A 23,729-nucleotide genomic window follows, 5' to 3' on the forward strand; every position below is an offset into this window, starting at 1 on the left:
TAAAATTCCATACTGAGATTATCTGTGTTCTGCTTTTATTTTTTTAATGTAGTAGGAACAATATTTTTATTAAAAGCTGTATCTGCAGTAGAGGTCTTAAGTTCCTTCGAGGTAAGTTATTAGAAACCTGTTTCTTAATAAAATAATTTTCTTCCATATGGAATAGAGTGTGGTATGGGCAATTCAAGCTTCTAGACGATTGCCCTAATAGTAAAGAAGAGGCTGAAAAAAGAAAACCCACACACATTCCTTGTGTGCTGCTGGACTACGATTTGTGGCAGGGACATACCCTGCCAACATGGATGTGAGTAGCTGCTGCTGTTCCCCTGATGTTGGATATTGCAATTCTTTCCCTACTGGTTTTGTGTTTTTCCAGCTGAAGGAAAAAAGTCTTTTAAAGTTACTGCATATTTTTTCAACTATTTCATTTTGACTCAGACCATATGAAGCACTTACCTAGAAGAAGTCTACGGGGAGATAACTACACTAGTTTTCAGTGATGAGGTTTATCTGTATTTTAACAGTTAAACCCACTATGTTAATAAAACAAAACTTCTGAAAAATAATCCTGCTCAGTTTCAGTATTTTCCCCATTCCTTGTATTTTAGAAGAAGACAGATAAGAATTGTAAAGCACAGCTAAGCTACATCATGAATAAAGTAGGGAACTAATTCCCAGCTTATAAATGGATCTGGCAGTTCTCTACACGCTGGCTGCATTGCAAGGATGAGACTTACTTACAAGCTACTGCAGTTGCTTCTCCCCAGATGTTCATTCATTTCCTGAAAACAAATCACTTTTCATGCCAGAAAACGTCTTAAGTTTACTTGTAATTATAAAAATTCTACCCAGCTTTATTGTTGGAGAGCAGGAAGGGCATTAACCTGTGTCCACAGATACAGTATGTGCACCCTCAGGCAAGTTCATGGTTCTGGGCAAGCAGCCTCTGTTCTACTCTGCCTGCAGGATTCTGCAAATCCCAGTTGTGAATGTTGCTGTATAAGAAAAAGGGAAGTATATGATGGATACTTCTCTTCTCTGTCAGTCTGGGGCTGGACATAGAGGGTTAGTCGTTGCAAGAACTACTGAAAACAAGTTAAGTGGTGTGTTGACTGATTAAAAATGACAAGTGTTTAGACAAGCAACATTAACTTCTGCAAATCCATGGATATGTCTATCCCCACCACACTTATCAGTTTAAGACCACTGAATTATAAATGAGATGCCTAATGTAAGACAAATGAGTCTCAGAAATGCTACTCCAATGCTAGCCCAGTTTGACAAGTCAGAAAGTGTGTACAGCTACTGCTGTGGGATCTTCCACTTCCCAACTCCAAATGCACGATAACAAAATCCTTACCCCATGAAGTTGCCTGTCTGTGAAGTTGCTGCTGTATGATGTGTTTGGAGATAGGCCATTAAGAACAAGGACAGAGCAATTGTATTTCACTTTCCTAATTGTAATTCAGTTCTATTAAATATGAAGCAATGTTCTAGGTAGGATATTTTTGAAAGGAATTTGTTCTACAAAGTTTAGGTAGTATTTCTGTACCAAACATTTAATTCAGCAAAGAATTGGTTACATCAAAAGTGATTGGATTTGAACAGAAAGTAAACAAAAATGCATATTCAAGATAGTTTAATATGTATTTTCTGAATTAGAAATATCACTTTCTTAAATGAATGAGAATTTCTAGTGTAATGATCCATTACTCCCATCCCCCATCACTGAATTACATTATTTATACATATAATACAGAGCCAATTGCAGTTGGAAACAACAATATTAAAATAAATGTTTAATAGATACAAAGGATCTTCTCTCCACAACATAGTTTTCTGGTGTCTGGACACCAATTTTAAAGTAATTCTCTATAAGCATTAAACTATTTAAGTGCAAAACAATTTTGTTTTAAAAAAATCTATGATTGCAGCATCCATCTTCCTGAAAAACATTTTGAAGCCAGAAAGTAATGACTTTCATTTTCCATGAGTGCATTCCAGGCTGTCTTCTAGCCATCTCTGGTTAAAAAAATCAGTGCAAAATAAACAATGGTGAAGTACTAGTTTAACCATTGAACTTACTTGAATTTAAGAAACATATCTTATTTTACACTATATATATATATATATTTATTTATTTTATTTATATATTTATAGAGAGATTAAATTACACTGGACTTGAAAAGTATAAAGAAAACAAAAATGTTACTACTTTTTCCTGCAATACTAAAGGAAGCTTTTTGCTTTTTCTCCAATGCAAACTCTTCCTTGGGTGAGCAGCCTAGCAGGATCAGCTGTAGTGAGAACTCCTTACATTTGTCCTTTGCAAGTCACTATGTGATTCACATAATTCCAAGTTTACACTCTGCCACATTATAATTTGTGATGCTCTTTGCCTGAAGAACAGCTCGTGGTTCCACTGTCATTACTTCTTGTCCTGCGTTCAGAGATTTGCTAGCAGTAGTGTGATGGCTATACTACAGTTCCACTTGGAGAATTGGCCTGGTTTTGGGATGACAATAAACCCTGCAAACAAAGCAGTTTACATTAATCCAGCAAGAGAACCTGACATGAATTTTATAAAGTTCTTAACCTGAACCTACAATGAGTACAGTTGATTTTTACCAACACTTGCTTATTACTTCAGACATCAGCCCCTTCTCTCCTACAAAGGCTCTAAGCCACCACGATCTCAGCCAAGCAGCGCGCGTAGAGCTCTCAGACAGGAAGAAATGTGTGCGTTTATGACACGGAATGGATCTGATCCCAGCATTTGGTTTAATCTACCTTGCACTTGGAGTCATAGCAAACTGCGAAACTTTAAAAATCACGCACCAGAAAAGTGATCAGCCTTTTACTGGGGTGGTGTCACCTGACCTGATACAGGGAAACACTCCTTCTCTTATATGTGATTGAGTATTACAAGGTTTGAATAGAAAAATAGATTCTCTAACCAAATATTTGTTTTGGTAATTTTAAAACAGAATGAAACACTGACAAGAGTTCAGTAGAGACTTCCTATTACAATTTAAGTTCACACTCAGGAAACCTTGGTGCCAGCTCTTCTAACTACCCTGCCATTCAAATCAAGAGACTTATTTCACATGCAGCCCCACGACTGCACTGTGCCCCTCACCACACAGAGGCTGCTGCTCTGGATTAAAGCAACTACACTTTACAGATTAAACCTCTGGGTACCAATGGACAGAATCCGTTTCAGATTTATGCACAGTAGCCACTTTTTAATAATTCACATAAAATAATTTTATCAGGCTTATTTAGGAAAAGCTTATCGTCAAAATACAATTTAGCCTTATAAGGTCATTAGTTAGTTCTACCGAGTGCCAGAAGGCCAAGGAGCATGCTGGCAGCTGGAAGCACACCAGCAAGTATCCCCATGCAACTCCTCACCTTGTAGGAATGATAAATGCACTTTCAGCAACTCCTCTAAGCAGCTCCCAGCTTATGTTCTTACCTCAAAATTAAGATCCCGGGACTCAGATCCATCAAACTAGACAAGATCAGGCAGCAATTAGCATACAGATAGAAGACAGAATTATGTCATTTCTTCAGAATCTACAGGAGCTCTTTCAAACTTGGATCCAAGAACTGAGAGGTCATGATGATGGAAGTAAACCTTGACCTCAGAAGAGGTGGAAAGAGGGGAAAGAGGGCCAGACTGACTGGATTCAAGTAATCAAAATTCTGTTTAGACCAAAGCCCTTCTTTTTCTAAAAAAAATCTGATCATTTCAGACATGTCATGGACCCGAGTAGTTTGCAGGATTTCTGGCAGACTGTATTTTCATATGGTCCATATGACATTTATATATAATAAAGCACATGGAACTTAACTTGGTGCCTTCCATAGATCTCACCTGAAAGAACCTGAACACCTTTATTTGTATTTGTTTATGTAGGGAATATCTGATTCAAACAGTGTTGAGGTAGACTGAAGTGGATTGTTCTTTACACTTGACATTCAGGATGCGCAAAGATTCTGCATATTCCATGAGAACAAAAAGTTTCCTAGTTATTACTTATGAACTAGATGGTGAAAGAAGGCAGAACTTTAGAGCAAACAAGCCACTGAAACACTTCTGAAATTTTTACCAGGGAAGTTTTGTTGGAAAGTGACAAGGTTGAATCAGAATTCACTAGTTCATTACTGAAGCATTCTTCACAAGTCTATTAAATCCAGCAGCAACTGGAAGGTCTTTCTTGTCAGAAGATTACATCCACTAAGCAACTTTGAAGTACCCTGGAAAAAGACGTCCAAAGGTATTATTTTCAGTCTTAATTAAATCAGCAATCCAAACTGTTCATATGCAAATATGTGCTTTATAAGCACCCAGAAAGCTCTAGGGATGGCATAATGTCAAGTCTTTTTCAGCAGGCTCATAACCACCCTATACAGGAGAAATAAGTCCTATTCTAGCACTGGATTTCCATTGTAATGCGACCAATTCTTGGGAAACAAAATGAAGTTATTTTCCTAGGATTCCTCTAGAAACTGGCAGCACATACTGAAATTCAGTGTGGTGCCTTATTCCCTGTGAACTACCAGCCACTCTAGAATGCAAGTGCCAAGACTAGGAACAAGGAGTCAGTCCTGGTTACACCTCATAGGTGGAGAATGCTCCCTGCTTTGGTGAGCAGCAGCTCAGTGCAGATGGCTTTCAGTGAGTACTAGGAATTCCTTGTATTTCAGTCCTTGCTCTGAAGTAATTCTGCAGCTCTGAGCAGGCAAGCCAGAGGAACACCAAAGTGGAAATAACCTCAAGACCAATATCCTTGTGCTTCTGCAGATGGAACAAATGTATGCAGGTACTGCCTTAAAACTTGGACTAGGCTATGATGCCGTTCAGAAATTCACTCCCAGGGAAGAGACCAGAAAGTTTGTGAGTTCTTTCAAGTATTTGATTTCAGAAGACATCTTACATGTTCATACAAGAAAAGCAAAGAGTATGAATTTGCTCTTTAGGCACGTAAGTTTCACCGAAGGTGATGAGTTCTCAGTGGGTCCTGATTAAAACAAAAATTCTACAGCATTTTGCCATTGTATCAGAGCCTTCCGAGCAAGGCTATTCACCTGGTTGTGTTCAGTGTAACACAGGAGATAGAGGAAAACAACTTAAGAAAAGCAAGTGAGGGCTCAAATAAAGTTACTGGTTTGATACAAAAGTTCACAATAAATCTCATATGTGATACAAAGGGTGTGGGATTCTCTGGAAGAATACGATGGGTAAGGTAATGAAAAAATATAAAAAGCTCCTGCCTGTAAAGGAAGAAGAAAGCCATTAGAGTGTAGTGGCTTTCTGTGATGGAACCACCCAGTCTATCAGGTGGGAAAAGATGAAACAAAAGCTGCAGCAACTTATGAGAGCAACAGCCAAGTCAGCCTGTTTAACAGCTGTGACAGGAAACATGGAAGAGCAGAGCCACAACAGCTGCAGCTCTGCTGCGTAGTGCAGCAGCTTCAGGCTTAAGGACAAACGGATCCCACTGAGCAAGCAGCAGGAACAAATTAAGACACTGCTCAAAGTTTTGTAAATAAATGTAGTGTTTTATTAGCAGTAGTATTTTGTCAGCATATGAGTCTAGCAGGCTTGGGAAATGGAAGACTTATGAGATCCAAGACAGGAATTTAGTAAAACAATATTCATCCCAACCTCAGAGAGGTAGCTGCTGTCGTCTTAATGGGACACTCCACAGCTGAGCAATGCAGCTCTCAGAGGATGGGGTCATTTTTCCTAAGTCAGTTAGCACTGTGAGTATTGAACACAGGCTGCTTCAGCTCTAGCTGCTAGGGCTATCCTGTTTATCCATGCATTCTCTGACTTCCTGAAACACACAGGACTTTGCACATCTGGTAAAAATACGCTGGCATGGGTAGGGATGAAAAGCCATAACAAATACAATCAGGAAGGCCATCTGCACCCGAGGCTCGTGGCACTCATTTGCTGCAGCAGCATGAACACAAACCCTCCTCCCCATTTATGGGATTGTGAGGAGAGGGGTGGGTATATTTTTAAAAATTCCACATACAATCCAGACAAAAGTCTAGGGCTTTTTTTCCAAAGACATGAACAATGTTTCACAAGAGAAACTAATTCTATGAAAGATCAGCATGTAACTGCTGTATTAAATAAAAAAAAAAACCCAAAAAAAAACCCAGGAAGATATTGCAATATTAAGTAGGAAAATAGTCAACAGTAGCCACTGCGTTAATATTTTCTTAATTTAAATCAGAAGATGTTTAATTGGAGCCAAAGGTGCAATCATCGACAGTTCCACTAATCTAGATAATAAACAGCAAGTTTGGACATGCAAGCAGGATCCAGAAAGTGCATGTCTCCTTCAGGGAAACAGCTCTGCTGGCACTCAGAACATGCTGGATGTCAAACTGCTCATCTTTCTACTTACTGGTTTGAAATTGAAAGGTAGAATAAATAAAGGAAAGGGTCCAACATAACAAGCAATCCAATGTAAAAAAAGAAGTCTCATAGTACACTTCACTAATGCAATTAAACCAATTAAAATATGGCTGAATTAACAAATGCCCATACAAGAATGGTACTGGTGGTACTGGTTTGTTAAACCATTTCTACTATTGACAGTATGTAAAATAATGGGAAATTATTATTTGAAAAATACTCCAGTGGTTTATTCTTGTCCAGAACTGTGACATTCCTGGAGTAATTAGGGTTACTATGTAACTAGAGTAACAAAGTAATCTGGACTGAAGCTTTGCTTTAGAAAAGAGCCCATGGTCCATTACAGTGTTTGAGCAATAATACACCAAAACCAAAGTGAGATTTCTCACATTTGTTTAAAATAGTTAAATTAGCTGAACTGGTTTTAAGACTCGCATGAACAAAATCTTCAAGTTCTTTTTCCAAAGATTAAGTGTTTAACAGCAAAATTTTCTGAACTGCATATACTTACTAAATCACATATTGATCTCTAATGGAGTAATAAAATTAATTTAATAGAAATGCTCAGGAAAGCACATGCTGTTCATTTACATTACATGCTACAGAGAAGTATTTTGTATGGGATTTAGGGGGATACAGCAAAGCTGATGCTTGTCTTTACACAGCTTGTGTGTTCACTAAATGGGATTTTAAATTTGTATTCCATTTGCCTTTTTTCCCTCTCTTCTGATAACATTACACAAAAGTATAAATACATAAACCATTTGACACCAGACCTTATATAAGACAGTGGCACCTTTAGGGTTTCACTTGCAACTTCTCTTCTGTGTATATAAAGGAGTTTTTCTTTTAACAGAGGTCACTGTCAACAAAAAAAAACCAAATTCAAGGCTTGTAAAAAAACATCAGTAACTAAAAATCTGTCCAGTGGTACTAGGTGAATGGGAGATCCCGGTCCAAGAGGGGAAAAAAAAACCCCAAAAAACTAAGATGCAACTACTTGGGTGCTTGAAAATGCAAAAAGGCTTTTGCCAGCAGAAATCTGACCTGGGCTCAAAAAATATATGACCTTAAGCTTCAATTAAGCAGTAAGGGCTCACAGGTTTATAAACTGTTGTTTTCTCTACTTTCCTAAACTACAAAAGTCAGGTGTAAAATGTTCAGTTTAGAAAATAATGAAATTGAGATAAACCAGGGAAAACCTCAGGGAAAAGCATATGACTTAAGGCAACCCCACATGAGCTGGCTGTAAAGTGACTCTGGTCTTTGCAGAAGAAAGGAGCCAAATGAGTTTGATAAGGTTGAGCAGCACCTACCTAAAATCCAGCTTCAAAACCCAGAAAATAACATTATCTTAAAAGTTATTTCCTTGAGACGTTTGTGCAACATTATTAAAGGCAAGCAAAATGACACCTTCATGTTTCAAGACATATTTTGCCAAATACCTTCTCTGACCACAAAACCTGTGGAAGCTAGGTTTTGTTTCAGGTTCACACTGACTATTGAGAAACTGGTTTGACCAACCAGTTCTTGCATCATTTGATATAACTGGATGTTCCAGAAGCATTCAAGCAGATTTCATTTTTTCTTTCACTAGCCCCTGCTCTTAAATATGCATCAATGTTCTATGTATAGATCATTGCAATGGTCAGTCAATACCTTGGAAGTACCACAAAGTTCTCAAGTTTACATAAGATGATTGCCTCAGCTTTAGTCTACAGAGTATTTCTGCATAAGAGACAAATGAGTCCTCCCTGTCAGACTGGACCCAAAGTAACTCACTTTTACACTGAAGTTCCTCAAAAATGCCTCTGAAACACTTCAATAAATAGCATTTGTTTGGCTTTTTGTTACCAAAGAATCACCGCTGCAAAGGTGAGACAGTGCCTAACCCCTCAAAAGGAAGGGCAACATCTGAAGTCTTCACCTAAATTTGCTCCAAGAAATTTTGCAGTCAAAGCTTTAGACTAGTTTATTTTAGTTCAGATGAGTTTCATTCTAGACTATTTTTTTCTAGACAGAAAATGCTTCAATCATCTGTATGAGCCATATCCTCGGGGCTGTAAATTCAGCAATCATTAGGTAAACACCAAGATCTAAAGCTGGAATAAAGAACGTACCCTGCACCAGAGTCCACAGAGGAAAGAGCTCCTGTAGAGTCCTAGAAGGAATGACGACACTCTGCCCCAGCTCCTACCGGACAGGTGTGCAGAGAGAATCTAGAGACAGCCATGTCTGTGTTCTGCTGAATCTGAGTTTAAACAAGTTTGAAAAGTGGTTTGGTAAGTATTCTGTTTAATGTTACTCTAGTCCTAAAAAAAATAGCTACCTTGAGTAATGACCTTATCAGCAAGCTTTAAACATCAAAACATCTGCATGGTCTTGAGATGAAACATTTTCTCAGAGCAGGTTACATACAGATGTGATCAACTTCTTACTTTAAAGCATGGCAAGTTAACAGTTTCATTGTGGCCATTTGTTCAGCACAGTGTGAGAGCATAAGACCACCTAAGCACTGCAAGATAAATTAAAACTCAAATGTGGAAAGGACTATTGAAAGTTATCTACATTTACAGTTCAATCACACATTTTTATTTAACATCAGTATACAGAGGACAACCCCAGCAAGTTATTTTGTAATGTCAAGTATTTAGTAAAGTTCTTCAGCTGTAACAGTGACAATAGAACAGCTAAAAATAAGCAGTATGAAACAAACATGATCTTCTTAAAATTATAAATATACCAACAATACTTCTTAAAGCTTAATTATTGCAACAGTTAAATTAACAATAGTTCATGTTAGAAAGGCTCTATGAAATTTATTCAAGTTGTCAAGAAATTAGATGGAAGTGTAAAAAGGAAATACATATGAATTTTACTTTTGATTTTCACTAAAGGTAGTCAATACAATTTTGTACAGTATCACCTAACATGTCAATCTTTAACAAACTCCAGTATACAGAATCATAAAATGCAGAAAAAATAGTTTAATCTTTACATGTAAATTGACAGTAAATTAACTGACACAAATTTTATTATTGTAACATAAGCAGGCCAGCATTTTAAATATTAATTTAGTAGTTTTATGTTGTTAAAGGGGCAGACATATACAGTCATTCCAAGTACATACTCAAATTTTAAAAGGTGATAATTCAGAACATGGGTTTTCTAGAAAGTGTTTAGTAAAAGTCATGTTATTTCCTAATCCAAACATCCTCATCATAAAGCCTTTACAGGGTTATGATCTCTCCTGGCTTTACTGGAGCCACTTGTCACACCTCCTCACACACGCACACACACATACCTTGCTATAAATATCACACCAGTGTACTCTAGGTTTAATTCACCCTGATAATGTGGGTATGCCATGTGCAACCTTGCTATTGTGCACATTACAGAAAGCTTCAAATTTTAGCATGGTAACCTGAAGTTGTATAGCTGTGTTTCAGTTTAACTATAATCATCCCTGAAGTTTATACAGATACCGTATCACGTTGAAAGAAATCTATTTGATAGTACTTAAATTCCAGCAATTGAACTTCAATTGTAATGATGAAATGCTCCTTTCCACTGAGGAAGAATTAGTATGTATAGCTGCTCATCTCACTCAAATATAGTACATGAATGTTTAAGTACTTTCACTAAAACAGAAGTCATACTAAAACATGATACTGTACTACAATTGTAGTTAACTAGAAAATTCAAGGATGTTATAATTTAAGTCTAAGTTTTCCTGTACAATAAGTCAAATAAATAAATCCCATGTGCATTTGTTTTACAAAGTGGTAGGATGTTTCTCTTGCTAGGTTATACACTGCCATTTCACCTGGGGGTGCTTCTGGCCAATCTTACCTTGAGCTTTCTGACACAGGGAACTCACCAGCAACTTTCACTCCCATAAAATGGAGTCACTGTACAAACAGTGAACAGTCAGTTCTGAAGCCCAACAGAGAAATCATGGACGTAGTTACTCTGACCACTGAGTTCAGAAAAAACTTACTTTGCATATCCAAGTACCACTTTGGGGTTTTGTGGGTTGCTTTTGTTGGGTTTTTTTAATTGCTTCTGCAGATCCTGTAATTCAGTTTGACGTAGCTATAAATACAGCACAATAAAGTTTCCTTTTGTTCCTTCCAAATTCTGTTTCTATATTTCTAGATTAACCCAACAGTTCTGTAATCCCATTTAGGTTTCCCATCAGGGCCTGGCAAACAGGGGTGAGAGATGACAGCTAATTGTCACCATGTTGAGAAGAAAAGCTCGTACTCTTGTTACAGCAACCTATTTTTGTGACTGCCCTGAACCTTCTTTCACAGAAACCAGCTCACAAAAAAAAAAAAAAAAAAAAAAAAAAAAAAAAAAAAAAAAAAAAAAAAAAAAAAAAAAAATATTGAAACTAATGAACCCTGAGCCTCATGCAACTTGTTTCTAATTGAGTTTTGCCACTTCACTGACTGGGAGTTGGCAGAGCAGTTCTGGAAGTCAATGCAAGAACAGTACATCCTGTGAGGAAGCTCAAGGTATGATTTTGTACACACCGACACACATATTTGGAAAGTTTATAAACAAACTGTCAGGACAATGTCAGCACTGTACAGACTATCAACTATCACAGGGATCATGGCTGAACAGACACTTCTGGATTTATTTTCCACTCAGGGCAGCACAAGCCCAACCAGAAAAATAAACAGAATTTGTCATACACTGTCAAATTATCCAGCACATGTTTTGATGGCTGTTGGAAATGAGAGGGAGAGGTAGCACTGGCTCAATGGAAATTACATTAGACACTGCAAGCCTCCTTTGCTTTTCCATCCAATTCTTTCTTCAGGCTGGCAGTGGCATCAATTTAATGAAGGCCTTCTGAGGCCATGATGGAAGCAGCAGCAAGATTCAGAGACTTTTACTCTATAGAGTTGGCAGACAAAAAAGTGACAGAGCTTTAAGATCACTTGGGGAGCCATATGTCAAAGGAAGACTAGAAATAGCAACTTTAAACCCCAATTTAATGGGACATCCTAGGATAAAACAGCTGGTGAAACAGAAATGATGGTATATAACCCAGTAAGAAAGACATCACCATGAGTGTTTTATGCTTTGACAATTCTCATTAAATAAAATTAAGTGCTTTCCTATAAACAAAAAGGATGCTCATAACGTCCTTCTGGCACAAGTATTTTCCTAACAAAGCCCTGTAAACATGCCACCAAAATTTAGTTTTTACCAGCAGAGTGAGCTCACTAGAAATGCAAGTGAAATCAGAAAAACAAATTAATTCATAAATTTCTAAGTAAATACATCCTAAAGAATATGGCATTTACATCAGTGTGCAATATATTAATTTTGAAAGTGATAACTTCAGCATGAAAATTACTTACCTGTAGTTAAAGTTTCCCATATTGGCCAATACATAAATCCTGATTTTTGGTACTGCATACTTTATCTCTGAAATATTTGAAATGTCATATTCCAAATCAAAGTCAATACACAAAAATATTTAAGTTATACTCAGTCTAACAAAACCCACCTCAGCCACTGAAAAATAAATGTGACAGTGTAGTGTTTAATAGTATTCAAAGCAGTTTTAGAACAAAAAGAAAATGTAGCTCACAATAGCAATCTGAGGCACTGCTGTAATTAATAAGATGTGAAGTGCACTGAGTCACAAAAGTATAATTGCTTTAATACTTTCATTTTGAGCAAACATTTTAAATAGCTTAGTGTTTTAAGGGAGTGTTGTTTTTTTCTTTTTTAAATTAATGCTGGATTTGTAGTTCTTAGGCAAAAAAATACTTTTAGGTAACACTCTCCTCTCTTCTCCCATAAAGGGGTTTTCAATTTTAAGTTTTAGATTTAATCTTTAAATATGCATTAAGATGCAGAACAGATACAAATTTTTACGCATACCTAAGTTGTGACAAATTTGATAAGATCTCAAAAAAGCCTACATTATACAAACAATTTTAAGAAAAATAATTGAGTTTTACTTGCAAGTTTATAGTAATGAAGATGTGGTATCTAAATATATACAGTACCTCTACTTTAAAAGTCAGATTTGTGAACCAAATGGTTAAAATCTAACAAACAACAGATTTTCATTTAAGTTGCTCAACATGGCATTATTCAGGTATTACCAGAACATTTCTCTTACTTCAGGTGATAGTCTACATCCCTTTTCAGAAATTTTCACAAAAATAATGGTCCTTTTTCTCAGATCAACTCTGGAAATGTTATCACAGCTGTATTCCTTTAAACAGTTGCTGGCAAGCAGAGCTATTGTAGCACAAAGTACTTTTTAATGTAAGAATCACCACATTTAGCTTCAGTCAAAATTTAGCTATCTATACATTGGACAGAAGAAAAATAAAATATTATAGGTGTTCAAGAGCATCAACAACAAGAGTGAAAACTAGTAATAGACTAATGTAGGTTCAGCTGATGGAACAGGTGCCATCAAAAACACGAGCTTGTAGTGGTTGAACTGCCTTAACAAACCAGACAGGAACAGAACACTGAAACTACTGAGAGAAAGCTTGCAGGATGTTCCCTAACTTAAATACATAAATCAAAACCTGGCTATAACTAGAGTTCCTTGTTAATACTGATTCACAATTTAAGAGCATAAACTACAGTCAGTACAGGGCTCACAAATCTGCATAAAATGGCTGATGTTTTAATAAGAAGTGGTTTCACATTAATGGCAGGCCACCACAGAAAAGAATGGAGGAATAAAACACTTTGGTTTTCACTTTTTCAGAGGCTCACGTTTCTCATTAGACTTAGAAGCAGCAGCTTTTCATAAGCTACTCTCATTGGGAGTGCTTATTTTTTAGAAAACATTAGAAGGATTATGATTATTTTAGTGTTTGACAGGTTTTACTTCAATTTTTACATAAATAGCTTTCACCATATTGTGGTTATGCTTAAGTATAAGAACACTGATCAATAGTTTAGATGCACAGTATTTATTTCTTCTGCTGGAAGGCAACTATATTTAATAATTGTATCCAAGACACTTCAAATCATTCAGAAATATGGCATGCAGTATCCAAAAGTATGGCTCTGAGGATATTTTTTTTTACATTAAGCATAAAGAAATTTTATATTCAACATTCATTATATTTCAAGAAAACTATCTATTCAGAGTTCTAGCTCTTTGATGCAGCATTAAGGATTAAAACTTACCACTTTACCAGGCCTTGCCCATGTGCAAATAAATCCCTCCTGACAAGCAGTGACTATACAGTCTTCAAGAAAAATTAACACAGTCAGTCTTTCATGTGCTATCTTTTTACAGATAAGAGGCTCTAACAAGGGAACATCTTCCATTCGGGGACAGAGAGGTGTTCCCAAAGTTTTAGCTGGGTCCGTTTTGGTTTTAGTAACTAGGTTCAGTTTGTCACTGCTCTTGCTAGATATATGTCCCATGCTATGGTTTCTCTTGTGATCTTTTTCATGGTGTCTTTCCTTCCGATCGTGTAGCGATAAGGTTGCAAATTTACTAACGCCAGAAGCAATGGCACCATCCATGACACTGCTTTTACTGCCAGCGTTTGAGACTGCAGAATGTGGAAGGCTGTTTGACCGTGGAAGAGGAGGGGGTACAGAGTTTCCAGGTGTTGTGATACTGTTTCCATTACTTCCTGGGTTAGTTCCACCACTTCCTGCAGGTGGACTTGTGGCATTCATGACATTTGTATGTGTCCTTGCTCTTGAGAGAGGTTGGTGGGGGAAGAGGATATCTTCTGTAAGATCCCACAAACAGAGCTGTGTGTCCTGGCCTACTGAACCAAATCTATACGTAACGCTTACTGGACGACTGTCTGTAGAGTTCCTTTTGGATAGTCTAGATTGCGTGCTATTTGCTCGATCTCTGCCAAAATGAAGGTCTTGGAAATCCTCATCACTTCCGCTAAATTCCATCGGGTCACTCTCTTCTACACTAGTGGTATATGGATCAAACGCAACGACACTGACCCACGATTTGTGTCCGTGGCCTCGCGCTATGACTCGACAGTCCACGAAAGACCAAACTGTCACCAAGTCATCCTCTCCACCTGTCACTATGTATTTCCCATCGGGGCTCCAACACACACACAGCAGTCCTCCAAAGTAGCTTTTCATTGTACCATGCAATTCCACCGAATCAAAGTTAAACACGCGAAGAAAACCATCCTGGCTCACACACGCCAAGAACTTCCCATCAGGGGAAAAGGCAAATTCATTCAGGGCACCCTCACCTACTGTCCATTTAAGCAGAGGGTTTCTTGTGGATTTACTCTTGCAAGTGTGCACTGCAAAACTCTCTCCTTGTTTAAGTAGCTGGTAGTGCGGGGCTGTGGTACCACAAGTGTGCTCCACGTTATACAAGTACATATTGCCACTGGAATGAGCTACTAGGAAAAGGCTTTCCGAACCTGGCACCCATTTTACACAGGTTACTCGGGACTTGTCTATTAGTCTCTGTGAAAAACAAAGAAGATACACATCAGAAACTCTGCAAATTAAATTTTCCATGATTAACTGTATATCTGAGCTTTCTGGGGGATGAGGAGCAATACTTAAATAGAGTGAATTTAACTTTCTAGACAGGAACTATGTTAATTACTGTATTTGCTAAAACTTATCAGGCAGTAAAGAGCAAATTATTTTCAGACAAAGTACTTTCAAAGGTTATTATTATGGTCCAGTCACATTCCACAAAGACCATACTTCAGTCGAGCCAATCTGTTATGAATCTAAAGGCAGTGCTCTTTGGTTTACTTTTCCCTGTAGGTTGAAGAGCATGAGAAGGAAACAAGAAAACATTGAATAAACTAAAGGGGAAAAAAAGCAGTTACTCATCTGAATTATACAGCAAACGGGTTTCAAATCAACAACAGTAAATTTAGGCTCTGATTTTATAACAAAACCCAACTTCTGAAAAAAAAACCTACCAGCTTTTACTGATTCAGGGAGCAAAGGCTGCATACACAGTGACCCTGTTATCATGTGGCTGCAAAGTCAGTAGGTAAATGCCCGGGCTGGGCGAATTCACAAGGCACCACCAACTTTTCACCTTGGAATCCCCAACTTCCAATTATTTTTCTTTCAATAGCCAAGGACCTGTTAATATCCTGTTACCATTTGATTAAACACTTTCCTTTAAAACAAAATGTTTTAATAGAGTTCATCATTGCAAAAGAATGCACACACACTAAACAAACATTCCTGGTCATAATGTCTTCAGTGCTTTAAGAACTGAGAGGTGAAGTCTGACTCCTTTGACTACTGTAGTTCTTTCTGGTGGACTTCCACAACTTACCATGTTGTCCATGGCACCACACAGCTGTAACTTGCAGACAAGTAATTCTCTACAAGCACATTCAAGATTTGTATTTGGCATATTGATTGAAAGCAGAAAGAAGAGCTGAGCTACACAAAAGGCAAGAGTGCAAATATAAAGAGCCCAAGGAATACCAGAACAAGTTGCAAAAGCCCTAAAAACAAAGAAGAAAGAAGAATCTCCCCCAAACCTTGCTATGCTGTTTATCACACAAACATCAAAAACACAAAATCACAAAAACATCAAACTAATGGATAATACATCAACTGTTATCTGTTGTGGAACTGTCACTGGAAAGCAGCACCTGGCCATTTTAGATTACACTGCTGCTGCTGTCAACCTCAGTATAGAACCAGAAAGTCTCTCCCCTGGAAATTCTCATTGGTTAAAACAGCCATGGCATATTTGAGAGCTGAGAGATGTAACTAAATATAACAGAGCTCCTTCAAATGGAGTAGCTTTAAAATAATAGAGTCTATGATTCTGTTGTGATATTTTAACTAGTTTGTCATATATTCAGTGCTATATATCATGCATATATCAACAATGTGGCATCAGAAACATTAGGGAGTAAGTTACCTGGGACACACTAGGAGAACATGGGCAGGGAACAACAGCCCAGCTGGTTTCCTGTAGGCACCAATCTAATCATTGCCAGTATGGCAACAAAAGCAAAATTTCTTGTTTTCTACTAAAGCCACTCAATCTGACATACAACCTTTACTTGTAAGAGCACCTGCTCAACTTTTATACCAGAAATGGCACTTTATGTCTATAACCACGGTGGCCTACATGATCCTAAATACTGCAGAGAAACTCTGCAAACCTGATCTTTACTTCAAGGAGGTTGTGAAAAACACATTACAATTTGCAATGAGAACAGATCAGCTCAGGAAGACAAGATACAGAGAGACTTTAATCTGACATGTACAAGTGACCACAATGCATCCCCTTCTCTTAAGATACAAACTCTGAATCTATGACTTTCAGGAGTTTTAAAAGCTTTCAGCTGTGTTCACAAAGTTCTGCAGCACAAGAAAGCCAGACCTGCAGTCAGTAGGAGCAGCAGATACATTACAAGAATGGTCTGAATGCACTATCAGCACATTAGTGAGAGATGTGAGATAAAGAGCTTATGTTCAGTTTGATGGAAGAATAGGAAGTGAAGAAGCTTCACTCACCAGGCAGAAACACTTGCCAAGATTATCTTGGTCGTGTTCTGAAGAACTTGAAGGGACAAAATTACAGACACAGGCCAGTAATGACTGAAAAATCTGAGGCAGTCAAAGAATATGCATTAAGGTCTTACACAGCTTTGGCAACATAGATACAGGACAAGTTTATTACGAAAAAAAATGCAGCTCAAGGCTTCAGTTTAAATTAAAAAAGGATTAAAAAGTAAGATGAGAAAGCACTGGCTAATTTGATAACAACCAATTACTGCCTGGAAACAACTGAATCTGTGAAGTATATTTGACAGGTTTGGACAGTAAGAAAATATCACTGGTTTAATTTTGACACAGCTGGAAGGAATGCCACTGTGGCTACAGATGGATTTATGTAGGCAGCCACAAGCTGCACAGTATCTATCACTCACCTCAGCCTTTCAAGTCCCTATCATCCATCCTCTACATCAATAACATTTTAAAAAAATTAGTAACAAGTTAAAGACAATGCTATGACTATTGCATTTTATGTTCAACATATCCTATCATAACTGGTTGATTTATTTCATGTATCATATACATTCTGATTGCTCTACCACAGCCAATAGGCAAAGCAGAGCTTTGGGCTACCTGAAGCACCAAATTTCTCACAGGACAGGTGGTGAATTCTGTTACCTCCAGCATGAGTGCTGGATCTGTAGAACAACGTTCACACTCATTGAGACCACCTTATGCCTACAGTTATTCCTAAAGACTATCTAAACTCAAAATATATTCAAAATCCAATAGGCACCTTCATCTTGAAGCAAATGAACGGGTTCAAACATCAGTGCTCACTAATTTTTCTCTGAAAGGAGCTTTAAATACAAGCCAGAACTTACAAACACATCTTGGGCAAACTTCAATACTGTAATTGACAGAATAAAAATATATTTCAGTTTCAGAGCTGGTTGTAACTGCAGATAAGGTCAGTGTGGGAAACAAGAATTTGTCATTTAACTGTAGCCTACTGTATGCAGTTTTGGTAGCACTGAGCAAATCCTTAAATTAGCTTGGTAGAAGAGAGATCACCTCATTTAGATTTCCACCCAACTGTCAAAGGCCACATTTCCATCACCCTGAAGTAATCTGACCATAGCACAGACAAAAAGCAATATTGGCTGATGGAAGTGACTTCAGTGCTTCCAGCATTTGGGGAATACCACAGGAGCTATTCAGCCTGCAACACAGCTCTGCACTGTAGTCACCAGACAGTAAACATCATCAAGGCCTGGAAACATGTACTGGGCCTTGATATAACTATTCCACCAGAAGGTTTTCTCAAAGGAACTATAGCTCAGCTACAGGAGTAGGAACTACTCTGTGATATGAAACCAGCTGCTTAGAGTATGTCTGCTACCCTTCTCAATACTTACAATATTATTGTACAAGAATAAATAAGACACTTTTGGAGGGGTGGGTGGGGGTGGTAGGACAATGCTAAAATTAACAATTCAACTACTTATACAGAGGTTTTTACCAACAGACAAAAGATTCATTAAAAGATTCTCCAGCACTATTTCCCACTCAACACAAGCAGAGGCAGAGCAGTTGGGACAAGGCCAGGTAGGAAGAAAAACGCCCCTCTTCTGATCTACATGTTGCTACTTTTAGAAAGCTGAGGAGGAATTAGATCTAATTATAAAACATCCCCAGTGAGAACAATACTTCAATCTTCTTTGCACAAGGAAGGAGGAAGGCAACACATCTCTCTGAGGCGGGAAAGGTATACTTTGAAAGCTGAGCAAGGCTGAACTTCATCTGTAAAGTTTAAATCCAGATGTGAAATTTCAAAAAAGAAAAGAAGAACAAAGAAACAAAACCAACCAAGAGACCTGCAAACCTCTCTACAGAACTGAATTTAAAAAAAAAGGAGCAGAAGAACAATCCCCAAAAGAAAGTCACCCCAAACCACCCAAATTCCCAGAGCTTATCCTCTGCAGAAAATGCTGTCACAAGTCAACCCAGTTACCAGATTTCTTTCCTTATTAGCATCTGGACACTTCCTCCTCTAAGAATGCCAATGCTACCAGATACTCAGAGGCAGTGATTCTGTAACTTGGCATTAGTGCTCCCCATAGTATTCCTTCTATCTTTCCTTACTGCTGCAACAGAAAAAGCAGATGGAGAGTTTCCTTCTGAACATCACACGGCCAAGACATCATAAACCCTCAGCATTTCTGTGCATCAGCTTTATAGCCTACTCTTATCCAAGCAAGCCTTTAGGAATATAGGCAGTTTTTGCTGTAATGCCCCAACCATAAAAATGTGTATTTTTAACTTATTTAATATTTTGACTATAAAATATGAGTTAAATAGTGGCTTAAAATTTTCTTCTTCACTGGCAATCAGCAGCCTCAGAAACAACTGAATTCAGAGCACATGAAACAACATTTCGATTTGTAGACCTCATTTCCATCTGTAAACTGTCCTCAACTCTAGTTACAGTATTACCCAAACTAGAAAATGCTAATTTTTAATCTTAAACCCCACAAGATGCCTTTATCCTTTCACAATGAATAACATTTTTATGTAAGTACTCCAAGCCAATGGAACAGCTGAAAAACAAAGGCAGTGACTGAACAATAAGCTACACAGGCAAATGGAGCCACATCTAATGAACTTTGAAAATCTAGGAACTTCAATATCACAGATACATGGCATGCAACAATATTAAGATTTCTACTTACTTCCTCATTAAATAATTTGCTAGTTTCTTTTTTAATAGGGTCTATAAGTTGGACCTGGCCTGCAGAGAAGCCCACTAGAAGAGACACACTTTCTGCTGTGGCTGTTAAATGATTGAAGTCGTGGCATGTAGGCTGTGTTCCTTTGTATATCCTTTTGTCTATTGGTTTACTCAAGTCCGCAGCCTGCAAAGAGAGCAAACAGAATTCAGACAGTTTATCACAGTATGTGCACATAACCACATCTGTTTGAAAACAATGTTCATACCATACTACAATTTATGCAGTCACAAAACCCTACTTTAAAAAGCAGCTCTGCATTTATGAGACATCCAAGATCTTATCAAAATGTTTCTCTCTTTATATATATTAAGCAAGTGTACAAACTACTCCTGCCCTTGCCTTTGCACCTACAGCACATGACAAACCAATGACAACCACACGGTAGCACGAAGGCTCCTGTGAGTCCTTAAGATACCAGAAGGCTTCTCCTGCCACAAGATCCATCAGAGACAAGGTATTTACTACTTTTCTAGTAGCACTTTCCCAGTATTGAGTACAACCAATTTTGCATTAAAAAAACAATATTCTCAAACACACAACTCTTGAACTGTAAGTCTATCCTTTAACAACAGGCAAACAAATGATATTGTCCAACACAATAACAAAAAATGCTCAACCAGCTCCAAAGAGAGCATTTCTAAGAACAGTGATTCAGGATACTGATCCTGTGATTATAAAATACGTTTTACACCACTGAGCTACAAAGTAATTTGCTTTCGAAAACAACACTCAAATATAGCTCAGACAAAATAAGTGCTAACAAAACTGAGGAATTTCAATATAAACAAATTAAGATCTAGCACTAAGTGTCAGAAGAATCAAAAGGAACAGAAAAGCAATTTAAAATGCTCCCTCACTTGTGTCACCCGTGTTTATCCTCATATCACTTCTGAACAGACAACTAAATCTTTCATCATCCAGAGATTAAACCCCACACATTTAATATGCAAGATCATACACCAGGTTCAACCTTGTTTTTTAACCTCCCTATTTACTAGGTTCAGAGTCTGTAATTAGGAAGCTGCAGATACTCAATATTACAGGCCTCAGACGTAGCTGTGATTTAGGGCTCAGATTCTAATTTTGATATAAACTTTTTCAGTTATTTCGTCAGAAGAAATCAGGCCAGCAATAAAAGAGAAACTAAAGAAGCTTCACATAAAATAGAATTGCTCCAGAGCATTGAACCTTGGAGGACAAGGACTGAAGAGCAGCACGTCTTTAGTATTCATAGAGCTACACAGACAGAAACTAGACCTGTCAGTAGGGAAAAATCCTAACCAGCTACACAGGTGAGCCATTTCCAAGGCAAATTTAACTACAGGATATGCATGACAAGCACTTACACACAACAATATTAAACCTGCACTTATGTTTTGCAGCATATATTATGAACCAGTTTAATCAAGCGTACGGTCCCCTAGTTAAAAACTCCAAAATGAGATTATGTATTACAATTTTTAAAGTCAGCAGACTAAAAGGTTATTCCCCAGAGTACAGAGATCCATTTTAAGCTAAAAGAGAATATTACCAATACCTCTTCAAGGAGAAATTAAATAGAATACTAGTTCTACTGGGACATGGCAGGATAATGGGCATGCCTGCCACAGAGCATTCACCAGCTCACAGGCTGATGTGAATTTTTGATTTGAAGTTGAAAGATCAAATCCTAAAGGCCTTGCAGTTATGTCTTAGACTGTGTAATATTCCCTTGTCCTGTATCACTATAAGCAAGTGATGTCAAGAGAGAACTCTCAGAATTGGGGTAGCATTTCTATCTGAAAGAGCAAGCTACACAAACACATAGCCATACCTCAAATAAAGCAGGATTAAAGCAAACCTATGAGACTCAAAGTTCTCTCTTCTAGACAGAAGTTGCATCAGGACTCAATGCTAAGAACAAATATCCATTCTAAAGTAAATATTACTTGGCCTGAATCATAGTGAATGAGCAGAGAACCACAGACTGTCCCAGCCAGTAGAGGATACAAGCATTACCACCTTCTTCTGAATCCTCATTGTCCCTTTAAGCAGCAAAGAATCAATAAATAGGTGGCTATGTTCAGAGCCAGCTACGCCTTGCTCTTTTGTCTGGGTGAGGTTTTACATCACTAGCTTTTGTTTTTGTTATCCAACAACTTTGGTGTGACAAGTTCCCCATCGCATGAAATTGTGTGGTAACAGACCTAGCAGCACATGAAATTCTGATAAATTAAATCTAAGCACAGACTTCACTGTGCTTATTCTAGCTGTTCTCTGGGAACCAGATGGCAGTGAGAATCTGTCTGAACTTAAATGAAGTATAAATAAACTAATTCAACCCAGAATTAACCAGGCTTCTACTGACAGGAATGCCTTGCCTTTTATTTACATGCAGCTACTGCTTTCAGTTACAGCACAGTTGTCTCACGGAGATAAGTCAAATCTACAAGCACTAAAGTACTGCTTTGGTCTACATCTGTCTCAACTGAAAGAGAGTAGAATCAATGGGCACAGCAACTAGGAGACATTTTCTTTATTTCTGCATGAAGGTTGCTATTGGATTTTGCTAAGAATAAGAAAAGTGCTTACTCATAAAATTCAATCATGCATGGAAGGCAGTTTTTCATTAGCTCACCACTAAATCCATTTGTTATTTTGTGAAAGATGTGATTCTCAGAGAAGAGCTTTTACATGAGATCTTGTCCATAAAAAGCTGTCAAATCCTAGGATGTGACACTCTTTACTGATCAAGGTGATATGAACTGCCCCCCACTTAGAAGTAGTGATGTACTTCTAAAAAACCCAGAAAAAACTTGGGATTAAGTGTTGCCAGGCATGGAGATTAAAAGCATAGGAGCAGACACCCTCCCCATGGCAGCTGGCACCAAGCTATCTGCACACTTCCTGTCCCAATGCTTTTAAAATTTTCTTCTGAAAAACATTCAGCACTATTCCAGCCTGTCCACTCTGAGAAACTCCCTCAATTGTGGATGATTCATGATGAGAGCAACACTTTCAGTAATCACAACTGAAAGCAGAATGGGGCAGCTGATGCAAGGCAAGGAATATCAAGACCATCCTTATCTGTGCAAGCCTTGCAGTACATCTCAGCTAATCAAGGCTCTGGGACTGGCACCTTGGCCAGCTGATACCTGTGCTAGAAGTCTGTTCCTTCCAACATACAGAGGTACTGTACCCCCTGGGCAAAGAGACAAGGAGTAACAGTTTTTGGGCAACAAAAGGAACCTCACACACCTGTATAAAGCCAGTGACACAGCTGAACAAAATTGCTGTACCTTGGGCATCAACAGCTCCCAAGTCCTGCCTCTGAGGAGATTAAAACTCTTACCTTAAGAGAACCTCACAGCTGCTCACAGAAGAAAAATTGAACATTTAGATTTGCATGATGAATTCATACTCTAGAAATAAAACATGAACCATGTAACTGTTAGGGGGACTTCCTATTCTTATTTATTAAACTCTCACTGTTTTAACCAAACTATTCCCACTCTGCTGGGGAGGGAGGGAAGAAAAAAAAAATCTAACAGTCTAACAGTAGCCCATTCACCCTGGACTCATGACTTCCAGTAGAAGGGCAGTCAAATGGAACATATTAATCACAGCTTTAGCTACATAAACATTAAGGAAAAAATGGCAGAAAAAAACCCAACAAAAAACAGTTGCCTTGGTCTGAAGCAAATTTTAAGTATTCAGATTCTGATGGCTGAAATGCCTGATTAGGACGGACATCAATAACCTTGGTTCTGTAGCTGTGTGTAATTCTAAGGTCAAAGCCAAAGATTAATATCTATCCAAGATTTATTTTATTGATCCAAGACTTAGAGCTTTCATAATAAGATTTCTTAAACAGTGAATCACATTATTTTAAGTCACTGTTTAATCACACCCCTTGACAGATGTTATTTCTTCCTGTATCTTTTATTTTCTTAACTTACATTTGCAGCTTTCTGCAAATTTTACTTGAATGAAATGTGTCATACATGTTACAATTCTTTCCAAGCTGAAAA

General features: G+C 37.8%; 1 protein-coding gene across 7 annotated transcripts in view; it reads right to left on the bottom strand.

The window, feature by feature from the left end:
- Nucleotides 1-1,595: 1,595 nt before the first annotated feature.
- The window catches only part of WDR20 (WD repeat domain 20), a 45,905-nt gene continuing 23,771 nt past the window's right edge, over nucleotides 1,596-23,729 (bottom strand). Inside the window, exons 2-5 of one of the 7 annotated variants that reach the window (XR_014616270.1) lie at nucleotides 19,660-19,842; nucleotides 13,625-14,902; nucleotides 11,818-11,884; nucleotides 1,596-2,529 (exon numbers count right to left, since the gene is read on the bottom strand). Coding sequence is in view for 5 of the 7 variants with exons in the window: in XM_084208437.1 (XP_084064563.1) it covers nucleotides 8,601-8,690; nucleotides 13,625-14,902; nucleotides 19,660-19,842 (1,551 nt within the window). In the remaining 2 variants the exon portion in view is untranslated. Of the gene's footprint in view, nucleotides 2,530-2,568; nucleotides 4,264-8,559; nucleotides 8,691-11,817; nucleotides 14,903-19,659; nucleotides 19,843-23,729 lie in introns of those variants that run through there. The other 6 variants (XM_084208437.1, XR_014616271.1, XM_084208439.1 and 3 more) reach the window with 6 other exon arrangements.

The sequence above is a fragment of the Fringilla coelebs genome (assembly GCF_963513975.1).
Source record: "Fringilla coelebs genome assembly, chromosome: 6".
Taxonomy (NCBI): domain Eukaryota; kingdom Metazoa; phylum Chordata; class Aves; order Passeriformes; family Fringillidae; genus Fringilla; species Fringilla coelebs.